We start from the raw sequence: 15,667 nt of genomic DNA, 5'->3' as shown, positions 1-15,667 counted from the left end.
AGTCTCAAATTACTGCTGACAAAAACAAATTAAATACAGCAACTTCAAAGGCATGGGAACTTTTAAGAATAACCAAAAATAATTAAACCCTGGGGGACACAGTGTGTGACTCGACAGCACTTTAAATACCGATGCAAAACTATAAACCTTAAGAAACATGCTACCTGGTGTACATTTCATCATCTTTTTCTTAGATTTTTTTTTTTACATGAAACACTACAGCATGAAGGATCTAAAATGTATTCCTGGATAAGAGATGTGCTAAAACTGGACATATACAGATATGTTATCAACTTGTGTTTGTATTCTGAAATGTCGGAATAAACATTACAAAAGAAGTATTATAATGAAACCTTTTCTCGGTTTGGTTGTGACAGACACAGATGTTTTGCCCGGATTCCCATTCTGGGGTTATTGACATGGAAACCATTTTTGTCAACTATAAACAAATGAGTAATCAGTTCAACAAAAGAAGCAATGTTTCAGGAAAGACTGAGTTGCTGTGACAATGTGACACGAGTCTGTTATACCTTCCGACTTACTGTACACAACAAAAATAGATGTCACTGTTTATATATTGATTAGTGGAAAAATCTGTCTTTTGAGATGCGATGTAATTGAAATGGTTTATTTAAAAGCAGGCTGAGGAGAGAAACAGGGAGCTCTGTAGTCCTCTTCTAAAATCAGGAACATGTTATTCTGTGAACTAGCAGAATGGAGAGTCCAGAGCTTGAACTCAGTAATTGCATGATGGATTACAAGACTTTATTGTAAAATGTAATTAAAAACTAAATATATAACAATTTTGGTCATATATGCTTCTGTTCATGAGTAGAAAAAAAAAAAAGAGCAAGTGAAAGAAAATGCTAACTAAATAAAAAGTAGTTTGCAGAGCACTAATATATATATATATATATATATATATATATATATATAATGCCTACATACATAATGACAAATATTAAGTGATTGTCTTCTGCAATTAACACAAATACTACTTTGGCAATACAGAACTTCAAAAAGGCAGTGACTCTTTAAATTTAAACATCTTCCAGCACTTCTGTATACAATGCAAATAATTGAGAAGTTCTAACTGTTCCTAGGAGGATTTATAAACAAACAAAAGCATAGGGTATGACATCTCTTTTGTAATATGAACATTTGAATGTGATTTGCATGTTTTTGTTCTGAAGTTTAATTTTTTCATCTGGTGTGGAAACCTATTAGACATGTTCTGCAACACACTTGGTTATAACTTAAAGGAACCACTCATTTACTAACACTCTCCAAGCTGAATAAATCTAAAATTTAAATAAAAACTTCAATATCCGATAAAAAAACAAACTAAAAAAACAAAACAATTGTGAGACAATTAAAAACTAATCCTACCGAAATCCTTACTATGTTGCTTACAGGCATTACTGCATTCTCTGAATCACTAGGATGTGTGGTCAGGCTGTGGCTTGTGCTTTAGTTGAGTGCCTTTCATTCCAAAGAAGTGTGTCAAAAAAAGGTTATGGGTCTTATGAGAATTCAAGGGACTTAATTAGAGCTGCAAAATGATCTTCTAATGTATAATGTGATGCATAGTGCCGAAATGTCACAGGTACTGATGACTCGTATAGAACTGTGATTGTGGTGGTTACACAGATTTGTATTATGCACGTGTAAGATACAAAGGAAAGTAATATCACCTCGGGCTTTCTGCATGATTGTTCTGGGCACAAGCCAGTGGTACTGAACCCTGCACTGTCTCTTACAAACTTGTGACTTCATTAGAAGCTCACACTGGAAATGCTGAAAATTATACTAAAGAAACATTCAGATAACTAATTGTCTACAGGATGATAAACCCTTTTCTGCATCAGTTACTGCCCGTCTCAGGCTTTGGCAGTATGAGAGTTTCAAAATTAGTATTTAATTTGTATGAAAAAAAGAAAAGAAAAAAAAAACATTGTTCCTAAACTGATAAACATGGATTAACCATTTAGAAATGTCACGTGCAGAGCTTCAGGCTAAAATAAAACTAAATAGTAGTAAAACAATGTTACAATTTGTAAACATAACATCAGGGTACACACACAGTACCCACCATCTTTTTTGAAAGACCTAAACCAGGATATCAGCTGTAAATTATATGCAAGTAATGAGTAGTATTTTGTAGCTATAATCGTTGTTTCTGTGGAAATGCAAGGCAGTCACTGGTATGACATTCTTGTGCTGAGGCCCTGTTAGGTTAGACTGAGTTGTGAGAGCAGGGGTCAGGTTGACAAAGCCCAGGGGAATTTCAATTCTGAGTGATCTACCAGACAACAGGACCAATAATCATCCTAGTTCTCACTAACACTGCGTTACATTTTGAATTGGGGTGGAAAAAAATGGGAGTCACATACAAGTACTGAAAACCCACCCAAGAACACTACTGCTAGTGTTGAAATGGTTTATTAACAGACTTGTGACTGCAACATAAGCCAATTGAACTAATTAGCCGAGGATAGGATTTACCTTTTCCTCTGTATGCAACACCACATGATTGTTTTGAACTTCTATAAAGTCAAATAATTCACTATTCAAAGAATAAAGCATTTGCTTAACCCAGAACATTGATGTGGTCACGCTGACAATTAGTGGAATAATATGAAGGATCAAGATACAATTATTTATACAACCTTTATTTAACCTTCTTATACAAAATGCAGAGTAACTGTTTGGCTATCATTTTACTGCATATATTTCTACTGAAAACATACATATTTTTCAGATACCACATTGTCACAAAGCTTCAGTAATCTAATTATCTGTATTATTCCTAATCATCTCGCATAGCCAATTTATGCTGGTTTAACTCTCGTACCATCCAAAGACATTTAAAGGAGCCCAAACAATACTAAATCTTCATGGATGTAACGGTAACCACATCCACGTTGTAATATAGAAGTCTAAGGTAAGTGACTTAGCATGTCTCAAAGAAAGAGGTAAACACCCAAAAGACCCTGGTTGGTCTGAGCCTGATCCCTTCCTAACAAACACTGATATTTTGCAGATTAGCAATGTAAAATGTGAAAAGCTGCAGATTTAACACCTTTGTTTGAGGGAAACATCAAAAACACCTAGAAAGGACAGGAAATCATAATCAAAAGTGCCCTAAAGTAAAATCAGTAGAATGAAACTGAAATTTTCCATCTCCAAAAAGAAACGGTAAGAAACAGGTCTAGTTAATGGTAAAATATGGAGGAATTGATATGAAAATCTGAAGTTACTTTGCTGGTGCATAAGCATGCATGCATGCATGCATGCACACACACACACACACACACACACACACACACACACAACATAACATTAAAATAATTTCCTTCCTAAGGCAGCAAATTTATGGGTCAAGTGTTTTCCAACATGATAATGACCAAGAAACTAAATCATACAAAATTCAAAACAAGACTGACATAGCTAGCAAGTCAAGCATCACATTTTCAATGTAATAGCAATACGTTTATCAGAAGAGTGAAAATAAATGTGAAATTAGCATCAATATACACTGGGAGGTATACAATCGACAACACACATGGACATCCTACTACACGTGTGTGATAGACTGCCTAGAAGCATGTGCAGCTTTCACTACTAACAAAGGAGATTATTTTGACAAAATATTTGCAGTGAAATGAAAGGATAAAATTTACATTTTTTTTTGAGTAGGTTAATACATTTCCTTGTAAATAAACCATTAATACAAATTCTCTCAGTTGTATTTAGTATGGTTGTCAATGTGAGCCCATAGGTTTGACCTACTATGTATTTTAAATGTATATATATTTTTCCTTACCCAGCTCTCCTCGCAGGTTAACAAGTTCCTGTGATAACTCCTTGCGCTGCTTCAGGGCCTCTTCATGCTGTGAAAGAAAACACTTGGTTACTAAGTAAATAGTTTAAGTATTACATATTTGAACAAATATTCAGCTGTACAAAACTATAGGCTTCTGCCAACACAAAGCTTTAAAATTAATTATACATACATATATGCACATACACACATATAAATACATATAAAGATTAAATGTTTTCAGCACCATACCTATATAAGATTCCTACTACAAAAACATCTGTTGGCAACTGCTTATGTGCTTTAATCCTTTCAACAAGAACTGTTTATGTTAGCTTTACAACCCTAACTATAAGTAATGTTTCACAAACAATATTATAGACTGAATGGCAGCTACACCCCTTTTGCAGTCACACTTTCCCGTCTTACTTTGGGCTACAGGAAATTCAATAAAGACATCGCAGTGCAGGACACGGTTATGAAATTAAGCTTGTCGCAGAGGTAATTTAATGGAAGTGGAAGATGACACTTATTATACAATAGTTATTGAGGCATTTTATAAAATCAGCATATGGAAACCTTAAAATTGAATTATTTGTGACTGTTTTCTATGAATATTCAGACATCATAACATTGAAAATGTTTTGAAAAATGGAAAAACATGTAAGAAATCTGAAGTCAGTTTAAAAGGAATTCAAGTAGATATTTACAAAGACTGTAGCACTGCAGGTTATGCACTGAAGCAATCATCACTGTGAAAGCAGAGCTATCTAATAAAGCTGGGGCAAACCTATTCCAGCTTATTCAGCATCAGGCTGCAGCACTTTAGTCAGCTACAATGACCAGCAGAGACAGGACAGGAAGCCCACCAGTCTCCCCTTTCTTTTCACGACCAGTACATACATTAAATCAAGTCAAAGCTTCACAACCTTTCAGTTCTGAGTTCTCTGAGCCTTACATAACCTCCTGGGATATTTAAGGGTTGCTGTTCAAGAATACTCCCTTCTGCTCTTCAGCAATAATGCATAAACAGAAACAAATGCATAGAAAACATTACAACAACAGTTTAAGCTGAGAACAAACTGGCCAGCCACTAAGGTGGAAGAATGCTTGTATCCAGTGCCTGCATCTGAGCTCAGCTGCAGTGCTAAAACAAAGAAGTGGTTACCGTCTTCCCAGCACATGGAGTATAAAGGCACATTTTGCTGCCAGAGCAGCCCATTTTCCCGGCTCCGTATTCCCCCGGCTCTGTGGTGAGGAATGTGCAACACACGAGTGCAGGTGGAAGGTCCTCATCCACAAACTGCTCTGTCTACATTCAAGAGACTTCCACAAGCAGCTCCATTGGACCCTGCCTCCCACTGCTGCAACTGCCTGCCGTATTGCTCCTAAAAGGAGGGCCTTAAAAAGACAGCCCCTGCTGACTGCAGAAGCTGCATTTGGCATAGCTAGTCTGTGATTACTTTAAGCCACAGCCCTTTGCATACGAAAAAATGGAGCCTGACATCAGACTGATCGATTACCACTTACTGAAATGGTGGGAGAACAAGCATTGACCTTCTCTACAGATAATGGAAGTGCTGTTTATTTTAATCCCCATCTCTGCAGTGAACACAATTAGGTTTTAACACCCAAGTGCACTACATCACATATTGTTTTCAATACTTAAAAACTAAAACAATTTTAAACTCAAAATACTACATTTGATTGCCATAGTTTTTACATAAATCACTCAAATGGAAATCACCAAAACCAAAAAAAAGCATACAATTTTCCATTAACATGTTAATTCTATATGCATATATGTAAATCCACTTAAGTGCTTACAAAGCATTCTTTCATAGTTTAATCTGATTTAAGTTGCTGTTCCTGTGCAGTTTGTTAACATTCCTCAAAGACTATGCTTTAAAATCTGCAACTCAAGCCTCCAGTTAAGAAGAAAAACAGTCTTGCTAAATAGATGGGCTATATTCAATGACTAAAAACTGGAAACACTGACATTTGGTTTTTGTATTCACAAGAATGAAAACCATGCTGTCCTAGTACAAATTTGTCAGACATTCTATTGACTCATCATTATCATCAAAATCTGTTAATTCAGTCTAAAACATTGTAGAAATACAAAACAATTAAAGGGGAAAAGGGATAATCACTTGAGAAACATTATTAATATAATAACATGGTCTGAAAATCAGATCTTTAAATTTGGAATATGTAACCAGTGAAGAGTATGAAATCAAGTAGGATTGAATTCAAGGTTTAGGTTCATTAATCCAGCAATCAGCACTATGTAGTGTATAGCTATATTTGTGATTCAGTATTTTACAATTAATATTTAAACTCTGCTCTTTAGTTTAATATACAAGATGGTATGCAGAGAAAAGCAAATAATTCTCAAAATACTTTGAGAAGCATAATCTCAAATTAAGTCTGGAATTGAGAACCACAATTCAATTCCCACCACTTCAGCATATGAAACTAATAGAAAACATATCTACTATAAAAATCAATACAAATAATAATAAAACTGAAAATTATATATGAAAGTACTTTCAACCCCTCTAAAACAAACATGAAAACAGTTAATTACCACCCTCTGAATATTATCAAACAAATGCATTTAAAAATAAGCAGTTTGTCCACTTAAAACTTTAAAGTGACATACAGGATTATACAGAAACTGATCTGAGCATTTACAACATAAACTGTGGTACTTCTTTTGCCAAATGCTGATAGGATCAAGCAAACAGCTTACAGGTGATGTGGAACTCAAAGCTGCCCCCACCTACTTGAGTCTGACTTCAGCAGGAACCTGCACAAAGTTAACAGCTGGAGTACCTCTCAAAGAAACAGTAACCATGAAGAGCTATTCCTTCAACAGATCCAAACGAATTAAAGGTTAAATCACCAGCTTTGTGCTGATTTGTAAAACACACAGAGCCATAAACAAAATCAACACAATTATTTTTCAGTTAGTATTGTTTCAAGTAGTTCCCATTTCTTTGAAAGCAGTTTTTACAAACATAATTTCTCTAACACCACCTATCCCATCATTTGCAGATATTATTGTAATACTTTGAAAAATTTGTTTCATTTCATTACATTGACCCAATCTTCTTATCAAATAATTCACTTACTTAAATGTCTACTTTGAAACAGGCCGGATTCACAAAAGCAAGGATAACTAAGCCAGCATTACAGTCCAAACACTAAGTGGAGACTAGTTATTTATTGTAACATGTAAAATAACTGCTTTAGGCTATTGGTGAAAAAAACAAGCATGGACACGAAGATCTTTCGAGCAGATGGCAAGCCTGAGGTAGAAATTATGGGGCAGGCCTCCCAGTGGCCATTAACAATCGCCCAGCAGGACAACGCTCTTGTTCACAGCGTGGCTTCATTAATATTCAGTGGCCTTTATTAAAGGTAAATAAAAATACAAATAATTATGATCATTTCTCGTCCCTCGACTCCTCACCCCACCCCTTAAAAAAAATCATAGAATTTTTTTTTAATGTTCTGTTCAATCGATCACAATGCAGTTTGGTTACGGTTTGTTTTTTTCTGTCTAGCTATATACGTTATTGCTAATAACAGAAAAGTTTTTTTTAATAATAACTACCTCCATTCTTGAATTTTGATTGAATATACAATTCATAAACCCTCAGATGGTTAAAATCAAATTAGGTAGATGGATATATAGGAGAGTAAAATAGCAGAGTAAAATATGGAAACACTAGTTTGAACTTTATTGCTCCAAAAGTATAAATATGTATCTTGAGAGGTGATGGATATTTCAGGTTCTCTCTCTTTGAACTCAGAACTGGTAAAACAGGCAGCTCTGATGTCATTAGAGAGTTTCTACCCTGCCCTGAAGCAGCCTTCCACTACTACTAGTCAAGCTAACCCAGTATATCAGTATATATATATGTGCCCAGTGACATTTCAGTTGCATCCCAAACCTTTCATTTCTCCAGAGGCTTAATACACAAGCATAATGTAGCTTAAAAATAAATGATTTACAGAACCTTTTGAACATCAAAGTATCTGGGTTGTTTTAGGATAAATACTCCATTTATACCTCGTCAGCTCCTGATGCCATTAAATTAAGAGCTTATTTGTTTATTATACAACTAAATATATATTTGAGAAGGTGTCAAAGCCTGTAAACAGCATGGACTAGAGCTTATTCCATCTTTGATCATGCAGAAGTAGATAATGTAATCACCATTTAAAGAATTAGAATTGACACTGCCATGATTTTCGTATTATACATACATACTTGTGGAATTTCACAACTGAAAATTAAAACCATAGTTTCTTCATAACAAGCTATTGTGTGCAAAAACCATTGCTTCATATTCTGAATGTGACATTTGGCAAGCATTTCTAAAACAGTTATCTATTTTACATGATCTCATATGTATATTAGTGTTTAGGCCCAAAATCCACAAAGGTGGTTCCAAATGAAATCACTGCTGTTATGATTTGTTTTAGAAGAGACCTTCACAGACCTTTCACTGCAGCAACCTAAAATGACCATAAACATAAATAAATATACCAAAAGGTACATTAGAGAAATGCCAACAAATAAATGGGTATTTTATTTCAAGTAAATGATTAGATATTGATCCATTATCCCTGAAATTTGTATTAATACGGCTTTGAAATCTCCTGGACAGCTACTTCAAACTCACAAGTATAAAGGACAAGCACATAACACCAATTTAAAAGACTATACCCAATATTTAGATGCCTTAATGATGGCAAAGTGATGAAAGGAATCTGGAAGATCTGTCACTTTGGAAGTTGCCATTTTGTTAGTCAGAGATTTCCTCGCAGATCCTTAAATAATAACTTTTGCTAAGATTAAAAGTTTTCTGGGCCAGGAGCACATCAATTATCAGGATGGATTAAGATGTATACAGAAAGTATGCCTTTATGTTATAACACACATTTAGGCTAACAGCACTAACAATCAAAGGCTGAACTGCTATTTCCTGAGAGCAAAAGAGTATATCTGTGCTTTGAAGTTGCCTGACAGATTAAAGCAATTAAGTGTACCTATGTCTGCACCACAAACTAGAACTCAGCTATGTCCCTTTGTGCTTTTCACAGGTCGAGTTTTCCACTACTTTATCAAGGACAATTCTATAGTTAGGTTACTCTATCATGACTAAAGGGTCAAAAATAGTACTGGGTCCTGAAACTTTTCCAGCGACAGCAGATAGCGATGAAGGTTAACTCTTAAAAAGGCTAGTAAGCAAGTAGGATTAACAAACAGAGACCCTGGGCTCCCTGGGAATACAGAAAATAAATGTAAAATGTAAAAATGCTGGATATAAAAATGCTTCCCAAAGGCTAGGCATAAAAAGTAAATTAAAACAAACCATAGCACTGACAAGGTGTTATAGTAAACACTGTGGATTATTCTAGTGCTATATGATATATTAACATTTAATAATAGATTTAATATATTTACATACATTTAAAAAGTGTAGATATAATATCTAAATAGCATTTAAGTTAAAAATAAACTGGCATTCTAGTCAATTAAGAACTACAATAATAATTAAAAAAAAAAAAAAAGTTCTAAAACAAGCTTAATAGATTTAATTTGTAAGCCATTGCCTGTGAAAATGCAACCACCTCAGGGTTACTGATAATCACATTTTCAGTATTCATGTAAGCAGTGTGAAACAAATAGTAGAATTCATATTTGAACATGAATGGTCTTGAGTCTTTATCTACATGAAGTAAACAAAAGCGTAAGTCATATGGCTATCTTGCAATGTCCTTTAATATGCCCTCCTAAGTTAAATATTAATGCATCCATATGTATTTTTGCTAAACGAATTTACCCTCATTCATTTTTTGTGTGCAGTTACCACCAGAAAAAGGTAAAGTTAAAAATAAACCGTATCCTCACGTGGATGTCCCCTTAACATAGATGCAAGGGAGGAGGACACCGATATTAAGCTCTTACAAACCCACTTTGAGCTAATCATCACACAGTTTGCTTCAGATGTTTACAGGGTACTCTACAAACCACACTGAATAACACAAGAGCACATTTTGACATGTACCTTTTTTTAATGCAAGGCCCATTCCTGCACAGTCCATACTATTGCCTCAAATGGAGGCAGTGTTCAGCACACAAACCATTGTTCTGAGATGCTTCCTGTCTTAGAGCACGAGACGCACATCCTGGGAAACGCCTGAATCTGCGGCCAAACTCATCAATAATTAAAAACTTCACATTCACAGAAAATGGAGGCACCCCAATGATGTGGCAATGGAATTAATGAAAATATAGGTGGTGGTTGTTGTTGTTGTTGTTTTAGTTCTAGCAGGTATGTTTAGCTGAATTGAAAACAGACGCTTAAGACATTCCACAAATTAGCTTTTTCATCCTGCATTTGAGAATGTGCAATTCTACAGCCAAACATTAGCTAATTTCCCTTTCGCTGGTTAGCCTTTCACTCTTAAAGAAACAGACAATGAAATAATAATGCCTTAGCAACAAAACTGATGGGACAGAGGCCAGTACTGGAACATATGGCCTTATTCTGGGAGCAGAGTCAGTTGCTCCGACATGAAATGGCATGAACTGAAAAAATACCTTGAAACCTGCTGTTCTTATGCAGCTGTAGGTTATTCACAATGATCATTTTAAAAGCATGTCAATTGCATCAGCTGCTCTTCACAAAGTATGGATAGTGAATACCATACAGCAGATTTTTCTGCATAAACCAAAAGGGCAAATGTATCTATGGGATATCACACTGTCTACTCATTCATCTGAGTTAAAAGTAAATTGATACTTCACCACCTACATTTGCTACTTTTCAGGAGTATTTACCTTAACTTTAAATGTTTTCCAAATTATATATTTATTTATTAAGCATCAGGCTCATAAACACGTATAAATTTAATACTTTGTTGCAGGCAAGTCCCTTGCCTTTCTTCAAAATCTAGATCCTTTAAAAATGTAGACATACACTATTCAGCTATTTGTGTCACCATATACAAAGGGAAGATAATACAAAATAATATATTTTAAATGTGCCCCATTATGGTAACTTGTTCCATTGTACACCTACTAAATAAAGGTTTTGTAAAGTAGGTGACCTCTGATAATTGGTCTTGTTTAGACAATTGGTCACAATATGAATCCCAGTTGGACTGACTAATTTTTAAAAGATTACTGCATGTAACTGGAGTTGACATTCTGCCAGAACAAGGCACTGCAATGTGTAATGAGCAAAAGATGTACTGGAAATAATTACAATTTACCAAGGTAAAAATACAAATGTAAAACTATATTTTACTTAAAACATTCCATAAGGTTGCACTCTTAATTTCTTTTTTTCTCATAGACATAGGGCTGTCAAATTTAAATGTAAATAATCCACTATGCTAATTAATAAGAATGGGTTGGCACCTCTCTGCAATTTCTATGACCAATGCACTAGCTGGGAGCAGTCTCTGCACAAAACTGACAATAATAAACAATTTACGTCCCAGTCTAGCAACACCTGGTCAGTCTCAGGAACAGACACACAGAGAGAGAGAGAGAGAGAGAGAGAGAGAGAGAGGGAGAGAGAGAGATAGAGAGAGAATTAAGGCAGTGACTTCACAGACATCACACATTTGCTTACCTCTGCCAAAATGCGTTGTATCACCACAGTGATTGCAACAAATCTGTGGTTGCTTGTAGTTAGTAATTTCTTCAGATGTTCAATGCATTCATTCTTCTTCTCGCACTGTGTCCTATAATGTGCAATTCCAAGGGTCTCGGGCTCAGTGACCAGTAGGTCCGGAGGGTTGTTTGTCTGCGGCTGCTGGCTCCGGGGGCCTGTCTTCTGCTTGTTTTTGTCCACTGCAAGAGAACATCCATTCACTGTGACTACGTTCAGCATCATTCCTCAAACTGTTCTGCCCAACCCAAGCCGTTGCAAATCTGAAGCCTATCACTCCACATCAACTAACAGGCAAACAAAAGCTTCTCTCATACCAGATGATTGTCATAACTTCATTAAGACCTGTAACAGAGTACTAGCCTGACCGTACTTGGAAGCATTAAGATGATTTATTGGTCAATTACGATCCATAAGGTAGCTTCATTTCCTAGCATAAAATGGAGCCTTGAATGAGATTATATCCATTTCTACATCAAATATTCCTCTCTGCAGCCCTGCTCTCAGTACTCCTTATTTTAGCCGAGCCTTGTCACAGTGGTTTTGATTTACATCAGCTTTATAAATATAACACCAGGGGCATAATAATGGAATGAATTCAGCTAATGAGCAGCTACGTTAAGCAAATGATTGACTCTGATAGGACAGCAAAGCCATATCAACTTGATCCCCAATATATAAAAAATAGTTTTTACTTAATACTGTGTATTTGTATTTTTAAATACCATGCTCTGCATACCCACACTTTTACAATGGGTTTGCAGGCCGAGCTCTGAGTTAAAGTATTTTCATTAGAAGACAGGTAGAACACAGTTGAAAGATATTTAAATAATGTCACTGGATTTATTAACAGCTCAGTTCATGGAGAATGTTTATAGATATCTAAATATAGCAAAATTAGACAATTGTTCCTGGAAAACAATGTAGTAATCCCTAACACATGTCAGGAAACCAAATACAAAAGCTGTTGAAAATCTATAAAGAGAAAATATCTAAAGGCTACATATACATTGGTGCATTGATGAAAGTAAATGTGAAAAATACATTCTTTAAATCTCTTTTTGGGCATCTTAGCATTGTTAATACAATCTGTGGGTCTTTTTCCATAATTTGTTTACCTATCACAATAGGGCCAATCCAAGCCTAATTTGCAAATAGGTGAAACTATGGTCCAAGGAAAGCAATTTCATATGATCCAAGGGTGAAAACGTGGTGACCATTTTTGTTTTACTTTAAATATCAGTTATTTCCAAAAGTGTACTCCTCTTAAGTTGTCATACAATATACTTTTACTGCATATGGAGATCTAGATCTGCATAAACAATTTGGCAAGTTTCATTTTACTGTGGTCTCTTTTCTGATGTTCATTATATGTTTACACTTTCCCACCCCCTGAAACCAATGCAAGACTTACAGCACTGCTATTAAATATTTGATAAGAGCAAGAGTGATCTGATTTAATAAGAACTAATAAAACCACAAAACATATGACAGTGATCTCTTTTCAGGCTTTTTTACATTTGAAGGGGCTTTTATTAAAAAAATCAAAATTGCACAGTCAATGTTTGACTTTTTCCATTCAAAGATAACTACTTTTCATATCCCAACATGTAGGCCAATACACTTTCAACTTAAATTGTATGTATGGAACTACTGCTCCACTTCATTTTGGAATTATGGAAATATGGAATTAACTGCATTTTAGATTAGTGGATAACACACCAGTTGTACTTTAATACATGTGACCAAGGGGGTAATTTATTTAATGGTTAACAATTCTATTGAATAATTAAGTTAAATACATATAAATGATATACATACTATACAACCTTTCAATGTTGCAGCTTTATGAAAGTAATAACTAGTTTACACTACTGTAGCACCTGTTATAACAAGGATACAAAACATTCCACGATACAGTCCCAGCTGAACCAAAAGACTGGACATGAACACAAAGGCTGCATAACCCGAGCAAAGGAATACATTTTAGAGAGGGGTTAAAATCTGTCTCTAAAGATATCTTTCAATTATCTTTGAAGAACTTTACATCTTATTTGAAAGACACCACCACTTGCAGTACTGTACCATAGGTCAACATACATATTATTGCTTTTACAGTTTCCAGTCCAGCCCCTCTACTGGTCCGAACACCATGATTCTCCGCAATGCGATTTTTCTTTGATGCATCCCTTTTAATTATTAACCATGGAGAATCTTAGACAAATGATAGATTTTAAGTGGAGTACATGTAAAGTAATTCACAGTTTAAAGCATAAATTAAGATACATCTTTATTTTAACCAAGATATAATAAAAACACATGTTAAACATTAAACATGTAGGCCTATGTTAAATATTTTACTTTAAGGTTATAACTTTACTAAAACTAATACTTGAAGTGGCACCACCCACAAGATAAACAGAAACATGTAGATTATCATATTTGGATTAGGTCACTGTACTTTGGAGAAACACCATTAACTACTGGCATGCTGAATATCCTTAAATTGTTTCAAATTAAAGTGAAATTCTTATACCAAGGGGAAAAATACAAAATGTAGGAAAATTGGTCACCTAAAGCATCAAATTACAGATCAATGTATGATGTAAAAGCTTTTACTTTACCATATATATTGGTGTAGCTGTTTGTACACATTTCTTGATATGACTATAAAAGTAACAGACATAGTTCCCTGAAAATAAAGGGTAAAATCACTCATATTAAGCAACTAAACTGTTCATGTCCTGTTGAAATTAAAGAATAATATTTATCATTCATCAAAAAACCTAGTATTATGTAGGGAAAACCTTAAGGTGACAGATTTGTATAAGTAAAAAAATAATAATACAAAAAAAAATTATATATATATATATATATATATATATAAATAAATATAATTTGCCTTCTAAACTTCAATGTTTTGTTAATATATGTAGTTGGATTTGATGGATTATGTGTACGCACAAGGATCAAATCAAAGCCCCTAAGCACTTTTATATGGCAGCTTAAAGAATAGTGTTTTTGACATGTATAATTGACATATTTCAGAAAAATTGTTATTGTATAATTGTGAGTGCGTGCGTGTAGGGAGGGGGGTGTCGGGTGTCAATGTTTTGTCATGGCTCCTTGTGAACCTCCTCATTTTAAGTAATACTGCAAATAAAAAATAAATACAAAAATGACTGTAAATGTTAATTTTGATTTTTCTTTTTCAGTTGATCTGTTGATCCTGAAAATGGCATAACATTAAATTTGCTTGCTTCTGCACCCTCTGGTGGTATACTTCAAACTACTGGTCTATGCCTACAGATATTGATGCCTACGATTCACAAGTGAATCCAAATCGCACCATAGTCTCTAAAGCTAACAAATAGAAATACAGAGGTCTGAGAGTACTAGATGGCCATAAGAAATAATTGACTTTAGAAGCATGCCAATCAGTTTACATCAACAAAAAAACAAAGATGGACACTATGAATATTTAGTGCTCTATAATAATGCAATTAATGGATTTCTACATTGTGCAAGCTGTATGTGGTGTGCTCGTTTAAAGTCTCCTGTGGTGTACAGTTGAATTCTTCTGAAAAAAAATTCAATCAAAAACAACAGTATAGCCTTCATTATCAGACCAATTTTTGTAAATCACAAATCCCTTCGTTTCATTTGAGATTTGACGGTTTCTTAATCTGTGGATTGATCCCAAATGTGATATGTAAATTATCCAACAGGATTGTTTACCTCATCACTGCTTTTACAAAGACAAAGACTACTCATAAAGCAGGAATTGTGTAATACTGCCCCGACGAGATTTTGTTTTCCAAGGGATTAATTATGCCAAGTCACTGCATCACTTTACTGCCTTTGCTGTTCTGAAAGAAAATGAAAATCCTGCTCTAGAGAGTATCTGCCTCATTTTAAGGAAACCTAAAAGAGCAGTCTTATGTGGGAAAACGTTTTGAGTATTATGGTAGTCTTAATTTAGAATACATTTTTTTAACATATAACGCTTACATTTTTCACTTGTCTTTTAAAATATACATAATTTAAAAAATAGATCTCTTTAAATCGATCTAAAATGCAGTTAGAGCAATGCTGTGACAGAGGGCTCCCAAGTGGCTTCACTTGGAGTAGAGATTGAGACTTA

The 15,667-nt window shown here is 34.6% G+C and overlaps 1 protein-coding gene across 3 annotated transcripts in view; it reads right to left on the bottom strand.

The window, feature by feature from the left end:
* The window catches only part of LOC136764313 (microtubule-associated tumor suppressor 1 homolog A), a 94,793-nt gene that overhangs the window by 14,264 nt on the left and 64,862 nt on the right, over positions 1–15,667 (bottom strand). For all 3 annotated transcript variants that reach the window (XM_066718256.1, XM_066718255.1, XM_066718257.1), the window contains 2 exons: positions 11,485–11,705; positions 3,827–3,893 (listed from right to left, as the gene is read on the bottom strand). In XM_066718256.1, the coding sequence (XP_066574353.1) occupies positions 3,827–3,893; positions 11,485–11,705 (288 nt within the window). The remainder of the gene's footprint in view (positions 1–3,826; positions 3,894–11,484; positions 11,706–15,667) is intronic.

Source organism: Amia ocellicauda, chromosome 12, assembly GCF_036373705.1.
Source record: "Amia ocellicauda isolate fAmiCal2 chromosome 12, fAmiCal2.hap1, whole genome shotgun sequence".
Lineage (NCBI taxonomy): Eukaryota > Metazoa > Chordata > Actinopteri > Amiiformes > Amiidae > Amia > Amia ocellicauda.
Note: the sequence above shows the minus strand (reverse complement) of the source record. Positions and strands in the feature narration are given on the sequence as shown.